Below are 25,445 nucleotides of genomic sequence, written 5' to 3' on the forward strand. Positions count from 1 at the left end.
GCCGTTACCTTCCCACCGGAACAGTACCTATTGATCTACTCACATTTGCATGTTTTCAAACTGCTAGGTTGGCAAAAGCTAGGGCTAACAGTGGAAGCTCACGCCGCTCCCCAGAATCAAGCCTGCGACCTTTTGATCAACAAGCTCAGCAGCTCAATGCTTTAACCCACTGTGCCACTGGAGGCTCATAAATGGATGAGCAAAATGTGCTGTAGCAGGATGTTCCTCCCACAGAAACAAAGTTTCTGCAGTTTAATAAACCTTTCCCATGTCATTAGGAAATGACATTTATAACCTAGGAACAAAAATAGCTTTACATAGTGTTACAGCACTATAACAGTATAGTGCAGGCATGGGCAAACTTGGGCCCACCCTCCAGGTATTTTGGACTTCAACTCCCACAATTCCTAACAGCCGGTAAGTTGTTAGGAATTGTAGGAGTTGAAGTCCAAAACACCTGGAGGGAGGGCCCAAGTTTGCCCATGCCTGGGATAATGTGATGCGGCTATTAGTTTTTATCACCCAGCAAAGTGGATGCTTCCTTGTGAGCCAAGGCACTCACTTTGACCTAGCATTGGGTGGGTTTTGCCTCAGGCAGGACAACGTCTTGGGTCTCAATCACGGCCACATAACTTTGATCACAGGTGCGCATTGAAGTCTTATAGAAAATATCTTTTTATTTGAACTGCAAAAGGATTTTTATTGCACTGGTGAGGTGGTCTGCGGCTACGGGAGAGCTCTGCAGCTGGCAGCATCCGGTGATCGAGGACGGCAAGGGGCAGCTGCCGGTCTTCCTCTTCTCCTTTACTCTGCCTTTTCCTTGGCTTCTCTCTCTTCCTCTCGGATGGCCAGGATCCGTTCTCTCTCTTTGATCAGCTGCACCCCGCAGTACGTGATGAGCCAAATGGAGAAGGTGCTGAGAGGGAAACCTGAGATGGAGAAGGAGATGCCATGAAATGGGCTCCAAGGGAGGTGTTTCATCACTGGACCCAGTCAGACAATGGTGCATCTACACTGTAGAATTTGTGCCATCTGAGCCACTTTAACTGAGTTGTTGTAGGTTTTTCCGAGCTATATGGCCATGTTCTAGAGGCATTTTCTCCTGACGTTTTGCCTGCATCTATGGCAAGCATCCTCAGAGGTAGTGACGCCTGTTGGAAGTAGGAAAATGGGTTTATATATCTGTGGAATGACTGGAGTGGGGCACAGAGCTCTTGTCTGCTGGAGCTAGGTGTGAATGTTTCAACTGACCACCTTGATTAGCATTTAATGGCTTGGAAGTGCCTGGGGGAATCTTTCTTTGAGAGGTGATTTGATGTGCCTGATTGTTTTGCTGTTGTAATTTTTGAGTTTAATACTGGTAGCCAGATTTTGTTCATTTTCATGGTTTCTTCCTTTCTGTTCAGTATTAAACTCAGAAATTACAACAGCAAAACAACAGAGAGTAAACAATCAGGCACATCAAATCACTCTCAACAAAAGATTCCCCCCAGGCACTTTCAAGCCATTAAATGCTAATCAAGGTGGTCAGTTGAAACATTCACACCTAGCTCCAGCAGACAAGAGCTCTTTGTCCCACCCTGGTCATTCCACAGATACATAACCCATTTTCCTACTTCCAACAGATCTCACTACCTCTGAGGATGCTTGCCATAGATGCAGGCGAAACGTCAGGAGAAAATGCCTCTAAAACATCGCCATATAGCCCGAAAAAACCTACAACAACCCAGTGATTCCGGCCATGAAAGCCTTCGACAATACACTTTAACTGACATTGTGTAATGCTTTGGAATCCTGGTAGTTGTAATTTGGTGAGGACCCAGCACTCTTTAACACAAAAGGCTAAAGACCTTGTAAAACAACATCTTCCATGATTCCATGGTAGGGTGGCATCAAACTACATGAATACCACAATGTAGGTGAAGCCAAATGCCTGTTCTTTAGCTACTGTAAGACTATGAACAGCAGAACTTATTTCAGCCATAGAATGGATGCATTTCACACGTAAGTGTTCTCTCCACATTTGCTGAGTTTGGAGGTTTAGGACTTTGCAAGATTTTAATTAAAATGCTACTTTTAACCTGTGAAGACACCTTTCTAAGAAACTTTAGGCCCACCATCATGTCTCTCCTGAATGTGACAATGGAGTCATGATGGAGGACCTAGAGGGTCCTACATAGAAATCACAAGTCTGTGAATAAACAATCTGAAAAAGTCAGACCTGCAAATCTCTATCTAGACAGCCTTGGGGTAATTGGTTTGACACTGAAATACAACACTGCCTGAGCTCTGCGAGTGCAGCATTTTTCCAAATGAAGCACAGAGTATTTGAGGACTGGGACATCCATAGAGATATCAAGGTGCTTGCTTATGAAGCTATTGTCCTCCCAACCCTGCTATACGCCTGCAAGATGTGGACTATCTACAGACGTCACACTCAACTCCTGGAACGATTCCATCAGTGCTGCCTCTGAAAAATCCTGCAAATCTCTTGGGAAGACAGGCGGACAAATGTCAGCGTGCTGGAAGAAACAAAGACCACCAGCATTGAAGCGATGGTCCTCCACCATCAACTCCGCTAGACAGGCCACATTGTCCAAATGCCCGATCACTGTCTCCCAAAGCAATTACTCTTTGTTTCTTCCAGCACGCTGACATTTGTCCGCCTGTCTTCCCAAGAGATTTGCAGGATTTTTCAGAGGCAGCACTGATGGAATCTATTTCAAACTCAAGAATGGAAAACAGAATGTTGGTGGACAGGAAAAGAGATTTAAAGATGGGCTCAAAGCCAACCTTAAAAACTGTGGCATAGACACCGAGAACTGGGAAGCCCTGGCCCTTGAGGGCTCTAGCTGGGGGTCAGCTGTGACCAGCAGTGCTGTAGAATTTGAAGAGGCACGAATGGAAGGCGAAAGAGAGAAACGTGCCAAGAGGAAGGCACGTCAAGCCAACCCCAACCGGGACTGCCTTCCACCTGGAAACCGATGCTCTCTCTGTAGGAGAACATGTGGATCAAAAATAGGGTTCCACAGTCACCTACGTGCCCACCGCCAGGATACCACACTTGGAGGACAATCTTACTTGGACAACAAGGGACCACCTGAGTAAATAAAAGTAAGATCGGTCTGTGAGCAAAACCATTCAACCATGATATTTCCTTGTAAGACATCTGAAATGGCACAGTAGGGTCAGAGTGCTGGACTTCCACCCTGGAGACCAGGGTCCATATCTCCACTTGACCATGCAAACTCTCTGTGTGACCTTGGGTGAATTACACTCTCTCAGTCTCAGAAAACCAGTGATAGGTTTGGCTTAGGTCTGTCATAAATAGGAAATGATTGAAAGACACACAACAACTAGCAACTGCTGGAATTTCCTCTTCTACACAACTGTTAAAGGTACAAGAAACAGCTCCAGTTTTCAATGCAGACGGTTCTGTTTTCTATGTAAATCACTAAAAGTGTGCACTTTGCACAGAACAAATGCTCAATTATCACAATTTTTGCTTTATAAAAACACAATTTTCTGCACAGAAAATAGTATTTCTGCGCAGAATTGCAATATACCATGTTCAAATTGTTGCGTTCAGACAAAACCACAACAGAAGAAATCTCAAACTCTGAAAATTCTCTTCGGTCCAAGATTCTTTTCATCGGGATTTTCCAAAGCTCAATAAATGTATTTAATTGTATTAGAATAGAATATTCTGCAATACTCTCTAACCATTTACCTATTTGGAGGATTCTCCTGGAGACGAGAAGTGCAAAGTCTAGGCTGTTGAGGGCGAGGATATTATAGAGGACAATGGCCCAGAAATTGGCCGCCCCAAAGAAGGCCCGGATCCGTCGGGACATTGCCTCGGACATCAGTCCCTGCCAAAGAGAGGAAACATAAAGCATGAGCTAGGAAAGGAAATTAAGTAAGACCCAAAGCTCCCCAGAATAATTAGAGTGACCTGCAGAGGTTCTGGGGGTAGACAATGATTGTGGACCACCCAAAATGACCCATCCTTGGGTCAAAGGGCCTTAAAAGGCTGATTATACAGCAAAGTGAAGTGTCTCCTTAGCATTATAGAGTTGAAATAGACCCCAAAGGCTATCTAGTTCAATCCCCCTTTTGTCAGATAGGAAAACACAAACAAAGCACTCTTGACAGATGGTCAACCAGCCTCTGTTTAAGAACCTACAGTATTTCACTGCCACAGAGCTCTTACCTTCAGGAGGTTCTTCCTAATATTTAGAAGCTATCTCTTTTCCTGATCAAAAGCTTTATAAATGTCCAATTTTAGAATTCAATTTTTTCCTTATTCAAATTTGCATGATTCATTGTGATTACCACATTTTTATTGAATCCCCAATTTTTCTTCTATTCACAAATCCATATTGATCTTCTTTGATTATTTTTGGCATTATAATTTCCAATCTTTTTGCCAAATGTTTTGTAACCCTGATTGCGTAAACTAATAGCTCTATATGACCCTGGTTGTGTTAAATCTCTTCCCTTTTTTGGTATACTAATAATTTCTGATACTTTCCATGTTTGAGGGACTTTTTGCTTAATGTATATTTCATTAAACAACTCTGTTAAGTATGGTGCTAATGCTCCCATATATGCTTTATAATATTCCGTTGGGAATCCATCCGGTCCTGGTGTCTTAGCTCCCTTTAACCTTTTAATTACCCTTAGTATTTCCTCTTGTGTTATTGGTTGATTTAATAACTCAACTGTCTTCCTTCACAATTTTTTCTCTGATGTTTAAGTTTCTTTACACTACCCTCTCCTCCTTATATAGATAATATGTTGCCATTATCTCCCTAATCTTACTTTGCTCCTCTTGTTTTTCTCCCATTTTCATCTTTCAATCTCTTTACCATGACTTTTCTCATTTGAGGCATGAGACCAATATTGATACATCTTAGATTTGCATTGCCTTTTTTGGCTGCCATCACACTGTTGTGTGGTCTACTAAGATACCTAGATGCTCACCTCTATGCTGGCAAATGGCTTCAGCTGAAAGAACTGCTGCACCCATAACTCAAAATTGAGGCCAAAGCAATTGCAGATAGACCAGATGTAAACGAGCTCACAAGGACCCAACCAGAGGGTGGTGACAGCAAATGTGGAAATGGTGGCCACCAGCTCCTTCAAGATGTTGTCATGGTTCCCCCCAAGGTAATCATAGACGTACCTGGAGAGTCACAAACAGAATAGGCCATAATAGTATGGGATTTCGTAGATCCAAAAATTATGAAAAATCAATGAATTGTTGCTATTTTCCACTCTTAGGTTCCCAATCATATGCTTTGAGACATGGAAACCTCTTGGAGATCCCAGAACAAGAGAAGTAAGGAAACTTACTTGCATAGCCAGTCATTAATTCCTCTGTCAAAGTGCCTGGGAGACAAAAACAAAGGTTTTTAAGAGTTAGATGCTTCCAATTAAGTAGATTTTCTAGATTTCTGCCTTTATTGTGCATTTTGAGATGATTAGTGGACAGGTTTATAGTAACTGGGCCCATGCACATCCATTATAACACACACACACTGTGTCAACTTGCTTATAAGGCCCCATCTACACTGAGTCTATTGACCAGTTAGAAGGTGTCCAGAGAAGGGCAATCAAAATAGTTAAATGCATGGAAACTATGAATCCCAATGAAGAACGGCTTAAGAAGCTGGGTATGTTTAGCTTGAAGAAGGGAAAGTTGAGAGAGGACATGAAATCCATGCTTTAATATTTGAAAAAAGGTGATATTTGGACCTTCCAAACATTTTATGTTGGTGATCTACTTTTTAAGACAGGCATCATCTCGCAACATCGTAATTCATAGCAAACTGGAGGTTAAACCAACACTTTATAAGAGATACAGACATATGATGCAGATTGAACTGCATTGAACTGGATTATATGAGTCTACACTGCATTATCATGGCAGTGTAAATGGAACCTAAACCTGCATTTAATTTAATTGGTTTCTAACTTATTTCTCTCTAGGCAACTTATGCAATAAACAGGTCTTAAGTCTAAAAATAAAAGCTGGGAGAGCAGTGTCATGTCTAAAATTGGAATTAATGGACTTTATTTCAGTTTTCAAATATATCCCAGAGGTATTCTAGTCCTATCCCCTGAAGTAGTTGGCGGGATAACTGGAAGACAGTGTCTCTGGTGTAGCTGTATCAGGGGTCACTCACGTTTCTGCAAAGACATAGAGCATGGTGATGCATTTGGGGGGCTGAGGAGGGTCCAGGTGGTCCAGCCGGGCAATGGTGTTGATGACCCCAAACATCACGGCGGCTTTTACCCAGTCATACACCAAGTTGGAGTAAGCCAAGCCCGCTATGAAAGAAAGAGGAAGAGAGAGGGGCTACACGTTGGAGTCCAGAAAGCCAACAACAGAGAGCTATGGGCAGCACTCATCAGGGTTCTGTTTCTGAGAGCAATAGAGAAATGAAACCTCATTTCAAAGTATTTTAGACAGCAGAGGGAGCAGAACCTAAGAGGAATGGAAGCAGACAGAACTAGAGAATTGCTTGATTGACCTCAAAGAAGCTAACATGGATTGGGATACTTGGTTTTCTTGAGCTTGGAGACCTGAGTCAAAAAGCCAAATGGCGCCTTCCCATTTCAATAGAATTAAAGAGTTGGAAGAGACCTCATGGGCCATCCAGTCAAACCCCATTCGGCCAAGAAGCAGGAATATTGCATTCAAATCACCCCCGACAGATGGCCATCCAGCCTCTGTTTAAAAGCTTCCAAAGAAGGAGCCTCCACCACACTCCGGGGCAGAGAGTTCCACTGCTGAACGGCTCTCACAGTCAGGAAGTTCTTCCTCATGTTCAGATGGAATCTCCTCTCTTGTAGTTTGAAGCCATTGTTCCATTGCATCCTAGTCTCCAGGGAAGCCGAAAACAAGCTTGCTCCCTCCTCCCTGTGGCTTCCTCTCACATATTTATACATATGTCACCCCAAGTACAGATGCTGAGCAGGATTGATGTCTGAGTCTTCAAAACAGGTTATCTGCAGAGCTTGGAAATGGAACACCTATTGTAGGTCTCATTCAGATAACGGTCCCAACCTTCACACCATCAAATCACAACTCAAATCAAATCACAATAGTTGGAGCTCCTCTCCAACGATTTGCACAACTATATGGCAAAAAACTGCCCTGATCTCAGTTTAGTATTAGGCACCAGAATGTGACTTATTCTGTAGTGGAGTTGCTACAACAGCAGAGAAACCCTAGTGACGCCATTGTCCAGGCCTAATAAGAAGGACTAGACCAGTGGTTCTCAACCTGGGGTCCCCAGATGTTTTTGGCCTTCAACTCCTAGAAATCCTAACAGCTGGTAAACTGGCTGGGATTTCTGGGAATTATAGGCCAAAAACATCTGGGGACCGCAGGTTGAGATCCACTGGACTAGATATTTGAAGAGTACGATCTGAAGAGAAACTAGAATATATATGTTCGACTATTTGAAGAGTAGAAGCCAAGTGAAGTTCTCAGATGAATCCTGTTTCATATCCCTGTGAAGTAAGCAATCCAGAATGTGGGTTGTTTCTCTCCCCTTCCCCTATCAGATATCTCTTGTGAGAGCAATTTATGAGAATATATTATGCTTGCACATGAGAAGCATCTTTGGAAAGTAAATCAAAGATAGCCACTCACCCAAGGCCCAGTCGGAGAGCCGGCTTACAAACTTCATGTCCGAAGGGAGGGTCAGAATGTAGAAGTAGTGGAAAAAGACATCCACAACCACAATGGCCACAAGGTGGGTGATGGCATGGACTCGGATGTGCCACATCTCATAATCTTTACGCCGCAGCTCACTGACATGGACCTGTTGGGAGAGATGATGTTGATGACTATAGGACTTGATAGCTAGCGAGTTACTATCATGCAGAAAACAATGCAAGTGGAATTTTCTGGTTATCTGGAAATGTGAGCAGAATCTTTCCTGCCCGTTGTGTTCTAGATGACTTGGTGTCAGATTATGGAAGATACGAAATACATCACGCAACACAGAAAGCCCATCCAGATAGCAAAATACACTCTCTGGCAGCCCTAAGTTTTGTTCCTACACACAATTCATTCTGGAGATCCACAAGACCTTTTTCTTCATCAGGAATTATTTCGAGGCAAGTTCTGGGATCATCAAAGACTTCTCATTCCTACTTCCAGAGTCACAATATTTTTCAAGATGATTCCACAGCATTAAGCCATGGCAGTCAAGGTGGTGTCTGCATTCATTCTACAGTGTAGATTTACCCCTAAATTATATTGCCATGAGCTCATGCTAGAGTAAACCCAATGAACTCATTAGTAAGTCAACAATTACGTCAGTCTCACTGTTTCAATGGGTCTATTGAATCAGCCCAATGGATCCAGTAGATTGGCCACTGGTCTACTACTTCCAATCTTCATATATGGTGGCTGCTGCTCTATAGTTCCCAAAATAGAGATCTCTTGCTCTTCAGATCCCAAAATATCCTCCCAAATTGTAGTCGGACATATTTTGAAGCCACCAAGTTGGATTAAGCTTTCTTGGCTCATGTTACATGTTTCATTTTTTTTTGCATACTTTTAAAGCAAAAAGAGAGATACAGGCATTATAATCAATTTTAGAAAAAACACGTGATGGCACATATGGTAGAGGACAGCATCCCACCTGCTCGTAGAATCGGTCGAAGGTCATGATTGGCCCAAAGAAGAAGAAGGGGAGGTAGAAATTGTATTTCAGCAAGGCGAAGATGGAGTAGTTGCCGTCTTTCTTCTCGCAGTTTTCCAGGGCGAAACTCATGCAGCGCATGATGCTGAAGCAACTCCCGCCATAAAAGAGAACATCTTGAAGATCAAAAGTTCCTGTTACAAAATCACTCTGTACAAAAGAGAATAGTTACCTCATATACTGAGGAAAATAGCTCATTGCAGAATCTTGTCAATTGCAGAAGAACCGCTGGGCACTATTTCCTCCAGCGATTGCTGGGTTGAAAGTCATTTTAAGGGCAGAATGCTACAAAATCCCCTTCATATTGCAAAATCTCAAGGCCTGCCAGAAGTTCTCATCCTGCCATTATGTGTGTGTATGTGTTTGAAGTCACCTGCCAACGTATGGCAACCTCATAGCGTTTTCTAAATCAAGGAATACTCATTGGCAGTCTCCCATCCAAATACTAGCCAGGGCTAATCCTACTTAGCTTCTAAGGTCAGATGGGATCTGATGCCTTTGGGGTATTTAGGTGAGTTAAAGAGCACTGCATCCTGTCAAATCACTGCTTTCCTATTTACAGTCCTGTTTCCAATTGCTAGTTCCAACTTGAGTAGACCCAATGAATTAACAGGTTTTACCTACGTGTTGACTTTCCATTCAACAACTGATTTAATGGGTCTCCTTAAGCTAGGGATTTAGATCATAAACTGCAAGCAAATTGTTATATACTTTAAGGCACATTTCTGGCATTTTGACAAGCAACCTGCTACATTCTGCTCATACTGGTGGGATTGGACATAGCTGGGTGGAAAGAGAAAGGGCAATTTCTCCCTTTAATGTAATTTAATTTAAAATAATGAAATAAGGAGAATATTCGCATTTTGAGATTTATTATGTACAAAATTCGCATGTGGTTTTTGGTCCCCAAATAGGATACTCTGCAGTCCTTTCCCCAGTTATGGGATGCCTTGAGAGAAGAAGTTCCACCCCAAAGTATCTCTCTAGCTGCTTTCCTTCACAGATATTATTTCTCAGCACATTAGTCTGCAAAACTTTGGAAACTTTTGGTTGCCATACTGTCAGTTTGTTTTGAAAGGGGGTAGTATTGGCAGACATGGCTATGTTGATGGCGCTTGACCAACATTTCTAAGAAGGAATATTATTTTTCTATGCAGGAAATGATGTTTCCTGCACAGACAATGCCGTATTTCACACACAAAAACTTCCATGTGAATATTTTGCACAGAATAATCTCCAAACTGCAAATAGTTTTTGAAGAATAAGTAGTTTTTGATAACTTTCTCACAGTGGGAAGAAAATTGCTATAATTGTTTCATTGGAGAACCAAATTAGCAAAAGTTATATCCCTAATAAGAGCCTAAGCTAAGAGATGCTGGTAATTTTGGACTCCCTCCCATTTTTATCTTTACATTTAAATAAACCATAATAGAATCACAGAATCATAGAATCATAGAGTTGGAAGAGACCTCATGGGTCATCCAGTCCAACCCCATTCTGCCAAGAAGCAGGAAAATTGCATTCAAAGCACCCCGACAGATGGCCATTGTAAAGAAGCACTAATCCCACCGCTTGTCAACAAAATTATGTGAGGAAGCATTAATCTTCTTTAAAGCCACTAATATTCTGTGAGGAACCTTCTTTTAGATATCAATTAAGCTGCCACCAATATGTTTAGAGACGCTGGTTTAGGTCTCTGTTTATCTTTAGTTGTGTTGTGAGGTGACTTTGGTAGTGTGGAATGCACCAAGCATGAAAGCAATCGAGGAGGCAGGTTTGAAATACAAAGAGAACAAGATTTATTGTTAACAGAACGTAATTGTTGCAGTTTTGAGAATTTGAACTTGGCACAAGGCTTGATGTTACAAAATGGCTGGTTTGAGATACATGCTTCTGATGATACAATTCTACAAACTTCTTCTTTAGTGAAGTGCTTATACTACTTCAGAGTTCCCTATTGTGAATATCCACACGGTTTGCCCTATACTCGGAACAAACCACTGATCACCAGTCTTTCCTTACTGGCAATCCTGAAAACCCCCTCTGTTAGATTCCTTTAACCTAAGCAATCTAACAAGGTAACACCTTCAGCTTTCTTGCTGAAGAAATATTCACAAATTCTAGGAACTACTGAATTCTCACAGCTTCACAACAGAGCCCTAACTGGCACTCCTCTTCCCCGGGTCTCTTCCACCGGACAAAACTACTTTTCCCAGAGTCCTTTCTTGACTCTGCTATTTCCCAGAGCCCTTAACTGGCTCTCCTCTTCTCCTCAGGGTCTCTTCCGCCTGACTGGAGCTTAACTGCCACTTTCAAATCTTTTACTCCTTTAGCTCCGCCCACCTCCTCTGAGGCTTTGTCTTGTTACCATGGCAACCTATCCCTCACAGCTAGGCCATGGCAATAAATGTAATACATAAATACAGTTTAAATACAGTATAATAAACACTCTATAATAAACATTTCTCTACACCTTCCTTCCCAGAAATATATTTTTGCACATTTCTTAATCCTAGAATGGCAAAAATAATCCTACATATCATTTAACAATAAATACATATACACCAATTCTGAAAGGGAAACATATTAGGGTTAAATACATTTCAATTATACATATATACAAACCTTTAATTAATCAGTTATCTATTATCATCTATGGATGTGGTATCAAAGACTCACATTTCTAACATTTTTCATATAAACAATATATCTAAACATTTCTATATTTATATATATAGTTGTAAATATTTATTGCCTATTGTAAAACGTATATACCTACCACACTTTAATATAATGGGATTATATCTTATACCTATGGTATGAAACATATACAGTTCACCACTGTAATAACATCATATACATTTTACATGTCTGCCATTAAAACAGGTTAACCATTTTTAAAATATTACACTACATTACACATCTATTACCTTCCTATATTAACATATATAATTGAACTTCTACCTAGTCTGGTCAATGTATAAGACATTTATCTATATATCATACCACAACTTTTCTCTATACATATGGTTCCACTTTGTTAATAGCCCACACAACAGTTAAACTCCCACATTTGATCATTGACATAGATGTCTTAGCGTCCAATGTCCCATGGTTTAAACACAACCTCGGTTGTACTGAACCAACTGTCTACAGCAATGTCTCTTTATGATGATCTTTTAGCTTCTTTTTTCCACTTCTTCGTTTCTTCTTTTTAGGTTTCTTCTTTTGTCCCTTGATGTCTTTTTGATTACCTGGAGATATGGTTTTCTTCCTCACACGATGTCTGCAAGTCTTTTCTCCTCTCTTTTTTGTTATTGGGGTTTCTTCTTTTAATCTAACCTTCCAATTATCAGGAACAGTTCTGTTTCCATCGACTTTCAGGGCTTGAACAATGGCTTGCTTCCATGAAGCATCAGGTTGTAGTGAATAATCTGGAATTCCTCTAGCATCTTTTCTTGGCACTGAAGAGAATTCACTGTCATTAGAAGAACGAACACGAATATTGTCCTTCTTCATGGCAAGCTCATCACTGCTATCTGGACAAACCTCTAAAGCTAGAAATTGCAGCTTTTTCTTTTTATCACCACCAATACAGTCTGCGTACATCAGCTCTTCTGTCAGTCTATTAGCTTGGTTTTTATTCTCTTTTTCTTCCTTCAGATGAAGTGTAAAATGTTTGAGAATCTTCTTATCTTCACCGTTAACTGATATAGCATACGAGCTTGCTTCAGTCAAATTGTTGATGATTGTTTTCTGATAGGGTTCACTTAGATTCTTAACTTCAACTACAGTTCCAATCTTTAAAAGTTCTTTTGTGCCATCTTCTGGAACCCTTATAGTGAAGGAATCATGTCTAGAAGTCATCTTAATTTCAATTAGCCCTTCAGGTGTTTGGATCTTTGTTTCAAATAAGGTCCTTGGATATCTTGAACTCTCATCAGTTTCTACTGTCAGATCAAGAGTCTGTTTTTCTTCAGCTTTCCCTTTAGATTTTATTTTATTGTCTTTGTCAAAAAGTTCGGCTGAGGTAATTTCTTTATGTGGAGCTGAAGGAAATACATCTTTTAAGGCCAAGGATTCCTCTTTCTCCTCAGAATTTATCACTTGTCTTTCCAGACCTATTGTTTCTATACTCTCTTCACTGGCTCTCAAATAATCAGCCACTGGAATCGGCTCTGCTGCAGGGCTTGTTCCTCGTTTGCATGGTCTCTCCTGGCTGTACACTTCTGACTTTATATTTGGAACACCACCTCCAGCAATAAATCTATAGGGTTGTTCTTCTGCTCTTTGTTCCTGTTGAATTTCCTCAACTCCTCCTGTCTTCGTAACAACCTTAGCAACTGTAGCACTGGCTTCTGGGCTATCATCCCCATCTTGTCGGATGGCAAAACACAGGGCTTTCTGTTCAGGGCTTTTGTTGATACATTTTTTCTCCCCACACGCCATCTTACAGTATTTAATCTCCTCAGCCAAATCATTTCCAATTAAACATTGATATGGTATGTCAGGACTGACTGCAAAATCCCACATACCCTTCCATCCTTTATATTCTATTGGCAAGGTCACCACGGGTGTCGGGATCGCGGGACCTAAACCTTTTAATTTTATTTCAGAGGTTGGCTGTTGAAATTTCTGAGGTATTATTTCAGGGTGCGCAATGCATACTTCGGAACCTGTATCTCGGAGTCCTTTCCTGTCTTTGTGATCAATAGAAATGGTTTCTAAGTAGTCCTTAGATGGGCTGCCTGACAGGATGAACAAACATTGTTTCTCTTGAGGCTCTGAGCTTGAACTCTCCTTTGAAACAGTATCTGCTTCTGCCCTTGGTGTTTCTTTCATTTTATTCACAAAGAGGGTTGTTTTCTCCTTCTTTAACAGGGGACATTGATATTTTAAATGATTCCATTCTCCACATTGAAAGCACCGTCGTTTTACCTCAGGAGCAGTTGGTCTTATTACACTCTGCCTCCTATAGGTGGTGTCTTCTAATTCAGCACCCTTTTCTTGCTGTGGGCGCTTTTGTTGTGAATAAAATGGCTGCCTGTTTGTTCTTTTGTCCCCTGGCAGATCTTCCCTTTTAAATCCTTCTTTCAAGGTTGTTATTTGATCTGCCATACCCGCTGCCTCTACAATCGTGGATGGCTTGCGATCTTGAATCACCCAACGAATTTCATAAGGAACTAATTGGAAAAATTGTTCCAATTTCAAAAGTTCCCTCAGCTGTTGATAATCTTCTACCTCAGACATCTTTATCCAACTATCGAACAGTTGAGACAATCTAGAGGCCACCTGAGCAAAACTTTGTGTTTTATCTTTCTTCAACGTCCTGAACTTAAATCTATAATATTCAGGAGTCAATCTATATTCCTGTTGAACCTGTTTCTTAAACAGATCATAGTCTCTACAAGACTCCTCCGGCATCTGTCCATAAATCTGCAAAAGTTTCCCACTTATCTGTGGCCTAAGGTATGTCATCCATTTTTCCTTAGCCACTCCAAAATCACGACAACATCTTTCAAAAGATATTAGGAATTTCTCTGGACAATCCTCCTTGGTATATTTTGGGAATTTCTTCATCAAATCTGGGGTATCCCCTCCAGATCTCCCTTCCTGAACATCACTGGATGTTTGAGACAAAGCCAATCTTTGTTTCTCTAGCTCAAACTCCATTCTCTTCAATTCTAACTCCTGTTCTCTCTCTCTTTCTCTTTGTCTTTCTTCCATCTCCAATCGTTTTTCCTCCAGTTCTCTCTCTCTTTGTTTTGCCTCCATCTCTAGTTCTAACCGTCTCATCTCTAATCGTTTTTCCTCCATTTCCAGTTTGTATTTATAAGCCATTTCTGACATAGGCACTGCCTCTGTCTCTGACTCAGAGCTCGAGCTTTCCCCTTGGTCTCCCTCTCTTTCCTCAGCCAGCTTTCTCTGCCGCCTGGTAGCCATGTTTTCAGCAACTTTTACCTCACAACTTATTTTAAAATTAAACTTAAGGCACTCGATTAGTTGTTACACGAATCCCGTCGTCTGCCACCAAATTATGTAAAGAAGCACTAATCCCACCGCTTGTCAACAAAATTATGTGAGGAAGCATTAATCTTCTTTAAAGCCACTAATATTCTGTGAGGAACCTTCTTTTAGATATCAATTAAGCTGCCACCAATATGTTTAGAGACGCTGGTTTAGGTCTCTGTTTATCTTTAGTTGTGTTGTGAGGTGACTTTGGTAGTGTGGAATGCACCAAGCATGAAAGCAATCGAGGAGGCAGGTTTGAAATACAAAGAGAACAAGATTTATTGTTAACAGAACGTAATTGTTGCAGTTTTGAGAATTTGAACTTGGCACAAGGCTTGATGTTACAAAATGGCTGGTTTGAGATACATGCTTCTGATGATACAATTCTACAAACTTCTTCTTTAGTGAAGTGCTTATACTACTTCAGAGTTCCCTATTGTGAATATCCACACGGTTTGCCCTATACTCGGAACAAACCACTGATCACCAGTCTTTCCTTACTGGCAATCCTGAAAACCCCCTCTGTTAGATTCCTTTAACCTAAGCAATCTAACAAGGTAACACCTTCAGCTTTCTTGCTGAAGAAATATTCACAAATTCTAGGAACTACTGAATTCTCACAGCTTCACAACAGAGCCCTAACTGGCACTCCTCTTCCCCGGGTCTCTTCCACCGGACAAAACTACTTTTCCCAGAGTCCTTTCTTGACTCTGCTATTTCCCAGAGCCCTTAACTGGCTCTCCTCTTCTCCTCAGGGTCTCTTCCGCCTGACTGGAGCTTAACTGCCACTTTCAAATCTTTTACTCCTTTAGCTCCGCCCACCTCCTCTGAGGCTTTGTCTTGTTACCATGGCAACCTATCCCTCACAGCTAGGCCATGGCAATAAATGTAATACATAAATACAGTTTAAATACAGTATAATAAACACTCTATAATAAACATTTCTCTACAGCCATCCAGCCTCTGTTTAAAAGCTTCCAAAGAAGGAGCCTCCGCCACACTCTGGGGCAGAGAGTTCCACTGCTGAACAGCTCTCACAGTTAGGAAGTTCTTCCTAATGTTCAGAAGGAATCTTCTTAAGCCATTGTTCTGCATCCTAGTCTCCAGGGCAGCAGAAAACAAGCTTGCGCCCTCCTCCCGATGACTTCCTCTCACATATTTGTACATGGCTATCATATCTCCTCTCAGCCTTCTCTTCTTCAGGCTCTTCGTTGCTGGAGTGTGTCCCACATCTCAATCTTTTGGAGAGCTCCAGTTGTGTTCTTCTGAATGGTAGAATTGGGTTGGACTGGATGACCCTTGGGTCTCTTCCAACTCTCTGATGCTGTGGGCACATCCATGCTGTAGAATTAATGCAGTTTGATACCACTTTAATTCAGTGCTATAGACTCTTAGGAGCTTTAGTTTTGCCAAGTTCTTCAGCTTTTTCTTCCCAAGGGTGCTGGTGTCTCGCCAAACCACAACTCCCAGGATTCCATGCCATTTAAAGTGGGGTCAAATTTGCATTACTTCTACAGCATAGCTGGACCTGTGGTTCTGAGAACTTCTCTAAAATGAAATCTGGACTGCAGACTCATAGATCATTCTAGCTTGAAGCATTCAGCAGAGCCTACCTTCAGAAGGTACAGGAAGCAGCAGCTGGACTCACCTGCCAGGTGCTGAAGGGCTCCACCTTGAACGAGGCCAGGCTGCAAAGACCAGCAACGAAGCACAGCCACTTCTGCTTAGTTATCGCAATGGTGTAGAGCACCAGGCAGTGTGAGAGGACAATCGCCAAGAAGGTGGTGCCCATGGTGCCCAGCACAGTCAGGATCCCATAGACCATGTAGACCACAGACCTGTGCTGTGAGTAAATAAAGGGAAAAAAATGTTACAGGCACAACATCCTAGTCCTCTCTGTGGCCCCCAAAATCACTTTGTCATCCAAGTAGTAATTGCATCATCATGCCCACTTTTCAGAAGTGATCTCAGGTGGAAGTCTGGAAGAGTTCTTCCATTTTTTACTATATTTTCCCAATAGCAGAGTTCCATTAGGGGAAGAAAATATGGGAATCCCATCATAATGTTCCTCCAAAACAAACATAGAAAGGTGTGCAAAATGGAGAATACATGTTGAGTCTCCCTTCTCTGGAAATCCAAAACACTTTTTTTTACCACTAGTTGGAACACCTGTATTTGCACATACATAGTGAATGAGGTATGGGAGGAAAGGGGGTGAGGCACACATCCAGCACCTGCTGAGTTTTTCCTGAAGGAGCCCTAATAAGAAAACATGGAAGATATGGAGGACTTTTCTTATTAAATGCCCCTATAAATAGCAGATGTGCCAGACTTTTTCATGCTCACTTTTCACCTGATTCATGGTAGTGTGTGATTGGATGGGCACCTTGGAAACCCATTTACTATCACACTGTATCCAACCAGGAGAGAATGAAAGTCTCAGAGGAATGGAGACAATTTTCCTCTCTCTTCCTGGTTATTTTGCTAAAAGGGCAGAAAGGGTCCTGAGAGCTGAGAAAGAATCTGGGACGTTTACTTTTTCAAGGGACTTAAAAGAATAGTTTTTTCTGTCATTGAGAGGAAACTCAGCAGGCATTGGATGTGTGACTTGCCCCCTTTCCTCCCATACCTCATTCACTATATATATGCAAATACAGGTATTCCAACAGTGGGAAAAAAAACTTCAGATAAAGTGAACCCAACCTGTAGTTTAGCCCTATGCATGTACTGCAGTATGTGAAACCAGATGGTCTTTTTCACACTACATCATAGAATCATAGAATCAAAGAGTTGGAAGAGACCTCATGGGCCATCCAGTCCAACCCCCTGCCAAGAAGCAGGAATATTGCATTCAAATCACCCCTGACAGATGGCCATCCAGCCTCTGTTTAAAAGCTTCCAAAGAAGGAGCCTCCACCACACTCCGGGGCAGAGAGTTCCACTGCTGAACGGCTCTCACAGTCAGGAAGTTCTTCCTAATGTTCAGATGGAATCTCCTCTCTTGTAGTTTGAAGCCATTGTTCCGCATCCTAGTCTCCAAGGAAGCAGAAAACAAGCTTGCTCCCTCCTCCCTGTGGCTTCCTCTCACATACTTATACATGGCTATCATATCTCCTCTCAGACTTCTCTTCTTCAGGCTAAACATGCCCAGTTCCCTAAGCCGCTCCTCATAGGGCTTGTTCTCCAGACCCTTGATCATTTTAGTCGCCCTCCTCTGGACACATTCCAGCTTGTCAATATCTCTCTTGAATTGTGGTGCCCAGAATTGGACACAATATTCCAGATGTGGTCTAACCAAAGCAGAATAGAGGGGTAGCATTACTTCCTTAGATCTAGACACTAGACTCCTATTGATGCAGGCCAAAATCCCATTGGCTTTTTTTGCCGCCACATCACATTGTTGGCTCATGTTTAACTTGTTGTCCACGAGGACTCCAAGATCTTTTTCACACGTACTGCTCTCGAGCCAGGCGTCCCCCATTCTGTATCTTTGCATTTCATTTTTTCTGCCAAAGTGGAGTATCTTGCATTTGTCACTGTTGAACTTCATTTTGTTAGTTTTGGCCCACCATCTCTCTAATCTGTCAAGATCGTTTTGAATTCTGCTCCTGTCCTCTGGACTATTGGCTATCCCTCCCAATTTGGTGTCGTCTGCAAACTTGATGATCCTGCCTTCTAGCCTTTCATCTAAGTCATTAATAAAGATGTTGAACAGGACCGGGCCCAGGACGGAACCCTGCGGCACTCCGCTCGTCACTTCTTTCCAAGATGAAGAGGAAGCATTAGTGAGCACTCTCTGTGTTCGTCCACTTAACCAATTACAGATCCACCTCACTGTAGTTTTGCCTAGCCCACATTGGACTAGTTTCCTTGCCAGAAGGTCATGGGGGACCTTGTCGAAGGCTTTACTGAAATCCAGGTACGCTACATCCACGGCATTCCCCGCATCTACCCAGCTTGTAGCTCTATCGAAGAAAGAGATCAGATTAGTCTGGCATGACTTGTTTTTGATAAATCCATGTTGACTATTAGCGATGACTGCATTTGTTTCTAAGTGTTTGCAGACCGCTTCCTTAACAATCTTTTCCAGAATCTTGCCCGGTATCGACGTGAGGCTGACCGGACGGTAGTTGTTTGGGTTGTCCTTTTTTCCCTTCTTGAAGATTGGGACCACATTGGCCCTCCTCCAATCTGTTGGAACTTCTCCTGTTCTCCAAGAACTCTCGAAGATGGTTGCCAATGGTTCCGAAATGACTTCCGCTAGTTCCTTCAATACTCTGGGGTGTAGTTGATCTGGCCCTGGGGACTTGAACTCATTAAGAGCTGCCAGGTATTCCTGGACGACTTCTTTCCCAATTTGGGGTTGGATGTCCTCCAATCCCTCATCCACTCCATCTTGCTGAGGTTGAAGACTCTCTTTTTGTGAGAAGACCGAGGCAAAGAAGGCATTAAGTAGTTCTGCCTTTTCCCTATCCCCTGTCAGCATTGCCCCATCTTCTCCTCGAAGAAGTCCTATCGCCTCCTTGTTTTTCCTTTTTCTACTGACATAAGAATAGAAGCCCTTTTTATTGTTTTTAATGTCCCTGGCAAGTCTGAGCTCGTTTTTTGCTTTAGCTTTGCGGACCTTTTCCCTACAGGTGTTGGCTATTTGTTTGAATTCTTCTTTGGTGATTTCTCCCTTTTTCCACTTCTTGTACAAGTCTCTTTTGTGTCTTAGCACAGTTAGAAGTTCTTTGGACATCCATTCTGGCTTCTTTGCACTTGTCTTATTTTTTCTCTTTGTTGGCACGGTTTGCAATTGCGCTTTGAGTATTTCACTCTTGAGAAATTCCCATCCATCCGTAGCTCCCTTGTCTTTTAGTATCTGTGTCCACGGAATGCTGCTCAGCGTTTCCTTCATTTTTTGGAAATCAGCTCTCCTAAAGTCCAAAATGCGGGTTTGACTTGTCTTAGTTTCGGCCTTCCTTTGTACCTCAAATTGCAGGAGCACATGATCACTTGCCCCTAAGGACCCTACCACTTCGACCGCATCGATCAGGTCCTCCGCATTTGTTAGGATGAGATCAAGAGTAGCCAATCCCCTTGTTGCCTCTTCTACCTTCTGGACCATGAAATTGTCTGCAAGGCAAGCGAGGAATTTGTTGGACCTTGTACTCTTGGCCGAGTTTGTTTTCCAGCAAATATCGGGATAGTTGAAATCGCCCATGACTACTACATCTCTTCTCTGTGCCTGTTTGGTCAACTGTTGGCAGAAGACTTCATCAAGATCTTCCTCCTGGCTTGGGGGTCTGTAGTAGACGCCTACAACGACATCTTTTTGAGTCCCAGTTCCCTTGATTCTTATCCAAATGATTTCAAGCTGGTTTCCCAGATTGCTGTCTTGAATTTCTTCTGCAGCATAAGAGTTTTTGACATATAAGGCTACTCCGCCTCCTCTCCCCTTTGTTCGGTTTCTGTGAAAGAGGTTATACCCCTCGATATCTACATTCCAGCGATAGGAGTCATCCCACCAGGTTTCAGTGATGGCTATGATATCATATTTGTGGTGTTGTGCTAGAAGTTGGAGTTCGTCTTGTTTATTTCCCATGCTCTGTGCATTAGTGTAAAGACATGTGAGCCCCTGGGATCTTCCCTTGAGCTGTTTAATTGGGATTATTGTGCTTTTGGTACTTGGTCCTTGTTGTGTTTGTGCAGCCCTCCGTTTAGCCTTCTGGCGATTCCCAGACATTATGGGTAAAGAAGTGTTCGCAAGGCTGTTGTCCCCCTCCCCCGGTGGACCTAGTTTAAAGTGCGTCTAATGAGGTTTGCGAGTCTGTGAGCAAAAAGGTGTTTTCCTACTTGTGTGAGATGCACCCCATCCCTTGCCAGTAGGCCATCCTCCTGGAATAGCAGGCCATGGTCGAGGAAGCCAAAGCATTCCTCCTGACACCATTTTCTAAGCCAGTCATTGACCTGTACTATTTTTCTGGCTCTTGTGGGTCCGTGTCTTACAACAGGGAGGAGGGATGAAAAGACCACCTGTACATTACATTCTTTTAGCATTGCTCCTAGAGCTCGAAAATCATTTGTGATCTTTTGAAACGTATGCCTTGCAGTATCATTGGTTCCTACATGAATCAACATGAGGGGAGGACGGTGATAGGGCTTGAGGAGCCTGGTGAGCCTCTGAGTGATATGGTGTATTTTTGCCCCCGGTAGGCAGCATATTTCTCGAGCCATCCCATCTGGTCTGGAAATGACAGCTTCCGTTCCTCTAAGGAGGGAGTCGCCTACTACCAAGACCTGTTTACTTTCAGGAATGACAGGGCCCCTTTTGTGCAATGTAGTGTGTAGGTCTCCAGAAAAGTGATCCTGTTGGTGTGAATTGTGTAGGTGAAAAGTGTTGTTCTCCTCCTCGACATCCCCGGTGCATTCGTCAAGGACAATCCATTGAGATTCATCCAAGAGCCTATGGTTCTCCTGTATGTGTTCCTGTTGCTCCTGGTCTATGGTTGGGGATGGTACACCTGCAGGATTGTGCAAGTGTGAATGTTGTGAAGTGTTGTCCCAGTCAGGGCTATCCCCTGCACACTGATCAAGGATGAGCCACTGATCAGTATCTAAGCCATTCTGGTCTTCCCCAATATGTTGTGTTTCTTGGTCAGGTGCTAGTTGTGTGAGAATTTGGAATCTATATGGTTATTGCACTTTGATCCCACTCCAGTTGTCATGGTTAGCTGCCTTGAGTCCCTATATCAGGAGAAAGGTAGGATAAAAGTAAAGTCAACAAACAAAAAAACTAAATAAATGGCTCTCTGGTCCGTCTCCCAGGAGCCTGGTTTACTTTACCTTTTTAGTTGCTTAGAGTGTTTTCCCCTTGCATTCATCTCAGAGCTGCCGCAGCTTTGCAAGCCCTAAAAGGCTAGCAGTTTCAAAGACAGGAAAACCAATCTGCAGACTGTATTGTCGAAGGCTTTCATGGCTGGAATCACTAGGTTCTTGTGGGTTTTTTTTTTCGGGCTATAGGGCCATGTTCTAGAGGCATTTCTCCTGACGTTTCGCCTGCATCTATGGCAAGCATCCTCAGAGGTAGTGAGGTCTGTTGGAATTAGGACAATGGGTTTCTATATCTGTGGGATGGCTGGGGTGAGGCAAAGAGCTTTTCTCTGCTGGAGCTAGGTGTGAATGTTTCAACAGATATATAAACCCATTGTCCTAATTCCAACAGACCTCACTACCTCTGAGGATGCTTGCCATAGATGCAGGCGAAACGTCAGGAGAAATGCCTCTAGAACATGGCCCTATAGCCCGAAAAAACCCACAAGAACCTAATCTGCAGACTCTTTGCAGCTATTGGCCTAGAGAGCAGCTCTTTGAGCCCGCCCTTTCTCCCAGGGAAAAAAAAATCTCCATTTTAGAGTTTCTCCTGCCTCTTCAGTCTAAAGGAAGAATTCAGATGTGCTTTAGTCAAATCAGGATAGCTCTGAGAAAACCATTGCAAGTACTAAATTCTATTAAATTAAATTCAACTAAATTCAACTAAATTAAATTGAGATAGAAAGATAAATTGAGTTTATAGAGAAATTATAGATAGATAGTTCAATAGAGAAGCTATTGAGAACGTATTGAATATTGAGTTTATTGAGAAAGAACTATTGAGTTAGATAGATAGTATTGAGCATTTGCCTCCAAGGCTAACTCTGAACTATAGATAAGGAAAAAGGACCTGCCTTTTTCTAACCATAGGGGCTCAGAGTTAGAGTAAAGGGATTCCAGAATTCTCCTTTTTTTACCTTTTGGAGAATGATTACCTCAATATTTGAATGCAAGAAAGCTCATCTCTATGCTTTACCAATTGCCTGTTTGTAACGTTGATAAGCTGTGCCTAGTCTACAAGGACTTTGTAAATAAATACTCCATTTGTTGTTCGATACCTGCAGTAGACTCGGTTACTCAGAAAGTTTGAGCTTCTAAAGTAAGATCCCAGCGGTCTGCCCAGTCAAAGACAGCAGAACATCTCAGTTTTATTTTTAAGGCATCTGGGTGTGACGGCACACTCTATGTTTTGGAATCTGGGGATTTATGAGCTCATAAAACTACTAATCCCAGGATTCCTTCATAAAAACGATTTTTTATGACGTGCAATAACTGCATAAATCAGTTTTCAACTTGCAAATATATTTTGGCTCTGGAGTATTCTTTTACTGGATATCTCTGATGTGTTCCATGTCCCTGTTTATTACAAGTGTAGTCAATCAGGTATACTTGTATGAGTATGGACTACTTATTTCAAGATATCTGAATAGGCAGTATCGATTTGACATTAGCTGGCTTTGACATTAGTTGCCAAAGAACCCTTCTTTCATTTTGCTCTCCTGCCTTTTTATTGCAGCCTCTTGATCTCCCATTGAGACATGCCGCATTATCACGGGGTGTCTGCGCCCCACACCACTGGAGAAATTACACTGCTTAGCCAGTATTGCACCACCTGACATCCGCCGGGAAGTAGCAGCCAATAGTGAAAGGACCAAGGCAGAGACATCTCCAGCTCATCCCCTGTTTGGGTATCAGCCAGCACGTCAACGACTTAAATCAAGACATAGTTTTCTTAGATCTACAGAGACACTGGCTGGAACACCCAGCAAGCGAGAGTCCAAAAGTGGCAGGCCCAAACCCAGCACCTCAATTCATGGCTGATACCAGATGAGAGACTCCCCCCTGGGCACTCAGAAGACTGGGCGACTTGGAAGGCGCTGAACAGATTGCGCTCTGGCACCACGAGATGCAGAGCCAGTCTAAAGAAATGGGGCTACAGGGTGGAATCCTCGGCATGCGAGTGCGGAGAAGAACAAACCACTGACCACCTGCTGCAATGCACCCTGAGCCCTGCCACATGCACGATGGAGGACCTTCTTGCGGCAACCCCAGAGGCACTCCAAGTGGCCAGATACTGGTCAAAGGACATTTAACCAAATACCAAATTTACAAAATCTGTGTGGTTTTTTCTTTCTTTCTTTCTTTTTCTTTTTCTTTTTCTTTTTCTTTTTAATCTCTGTGTTTGTTTTGCTCTGTTAGAATTGTAATACAATGGTTGCTGATGACACGATAAATAAAATAAATCTCCCATTCTCCTCGCCAATGTATGCTTGGTATTTCCAAACATATATGAATGCAGATATTTGCAAATGAATGCAAATGTTTGGCTACACCCTCTGTTCCCAATACTTTTCAATCCTATTTCGAAGGGATCAAAGAATGTACAGCTTTGGCTGACTGATGCCTCATACATTTTCTGCATTATCCATGACGTAATGATGCCAGCTTTATTTAGGAGGAAGAAAGTGATAAGCCACCTCTTGTTTAGGAAATTCCTATGGATTTCATGACATTGCTGTAGGTCTATAGCAGTGTTTCTCAACCTGGGGGTCGGGACCCCTGAGGGGTTGTGAGGGGGTTTCAACGGGGGTCGCCAAAGACCATCAGAAAACATAGTATTTTCTGGTAGTCATTGGGATTCTGTGTGGAAAGTTTGGCCCAATTCTATTGTTGGTCGAGTTCAGAATGCTCTTTGATTGTAGGTGAACTATAAATCCCAGCAACTACAACTTCCAAATGTCAAGGTCTATTTTCCCCAGACTCTACCAGTGTTCACATTTGGGCATACTGAGTATTTGTGCCAAGTTTGGTCCAGATCCATCCTTGTTTGAGTCCACAGTGCTCCTCTGGATATAGATGAACTACAACTCCCAAACGCAAGGTCAATGCCCACAAAACCCTTCGAGTGTTTTCTGTTGGTCATGGGAGTTCTTTGTGCCAAGTTCGGTTTAAATCCATCACTGGTGGAGTTCAGAATGCTTTTTGATTATAGGTGAACTATAAATCCCAGCAACGACAACTCCCAAATTACAAAATCAATCCTCCCCCCCCCCCCCTCCAACCCCACTAGCATTCACATTTGGGCATATTGGGTATTTGTGCTCAATTTAGTCCAGTGAATGAAAATATATCCTGCATATCGGATATTTACATTATGATTTATAATCGTACTAAAATGACAGGTATCAAGTAGCAACGAAAAAAGTATTATGGTTGGAGGTCACCACAACATATGGAACGGCATTAAGGGGTCACAGCATTAGCAAAGTCGAGAACCACTGGTCTACAGTCAATTTGAGAGTACATACACAGTCTTTGCATAATTTTGTGCAATTCAAAAACCTGTCGATAGATGGTGGTGTTGCCCTTGTGTTTATGTGCCTCCAGGTTGACTACCAATTTACAGCAACTCCATAAATTTTGCAGTGTTACTTTATGGAAGTAATATCCAAGGTAGTTTTCCTCCTTCCCTCCTACGAAATCTGGCCCACAGCACCTGGAATTCATTACTGATCTCCCATCCAGGTGCTAACCAGGTATGAGCCTACTTAACTCCCAGTTTCAGACAACTGGGAAACTTTAGGATATTGATGTCATTTTCATGAACTTGGCACAGAGCTCCCTTACCTGGGGGACTGTCATGGAGCAGATCTTGGCAAAGAGGACATGCCCCGAAAGGGCAAAGATGATGAAGTTTCTGAACGAGGAGAACCACATGGCCCACTCAAAGTCAGCAGCATCCTGGGAGAAGAAAACCATGCCAATGAATGTGCAGAATATCAGAATATGTGCGACTCGCAGCATTATCTCTTGCAATATATTGTCAGGAGAACAGAAAGCAATTAAAGTTCT

General features: G+C 42.4%; 1 protein-coding gene across 1 annotated transcript in view; it reads right to left on the reverse strand.

Moving 5' to 3' along the window:
• Positions 1-651: 651 nt before the first annotated feature.
• HHATL (hedgehog acyltransferase like) overlaps positions 652-25,445 on the reverse strand; it is a 40,176-nt gene continuing 15,382 nt past the window's right edge. The window contains exons 4-12 of the mRNA XM_060783470.2: positions 25,221-25,334; positions 16,387-16,581; positions 8,667-8,876; positions 7,667-7,838; positions 6,192-6,336; positions 5,359-5,394; positions 4,987-5,188; positions 3,731-3,872; positions 652-929 (exon numbers count right to left, since the gene is read on the reverse strand). Coding sequence (XP_060639453.2) covers positions 805-929; positions 3,731-3,872; positions 4,987-5,188; positions 5,359-5,394; positions 6,192-6,336; positions 7,667-7,838; positions 8,667-8,876; positions 16,387-16,581; positions 25,221-25,334 — 1,341 coding nt within the window. The 3' untranslated portion in view covers positions 652-804. The remainder of the gene's footprint in view (positions 930-3,730; positions 3,873-4,986; positions 5,189-5,358; positions 5,395-6,191; positions 6,337-7,666; positions 7,839-8,666; positions 8,877-16,386; positions 16,582-25,220; positions 25,335-25,445) is intronic.

The sequence above is a fragment of the Anolis sagrei genome, chromosome 6, assembly GCF_037176765.1.
Source record: "Anolis sagrei isolate rAnoSag1 chromosome 6, rAnoSag1.mat, whole genome shotgun sequence".
Lineage (NCBI taxonomy): Eukaryota > Metazoa > Chordata > Lepidosauria > Squamata > Dactyloidae > Anolis > Anolis sagrei.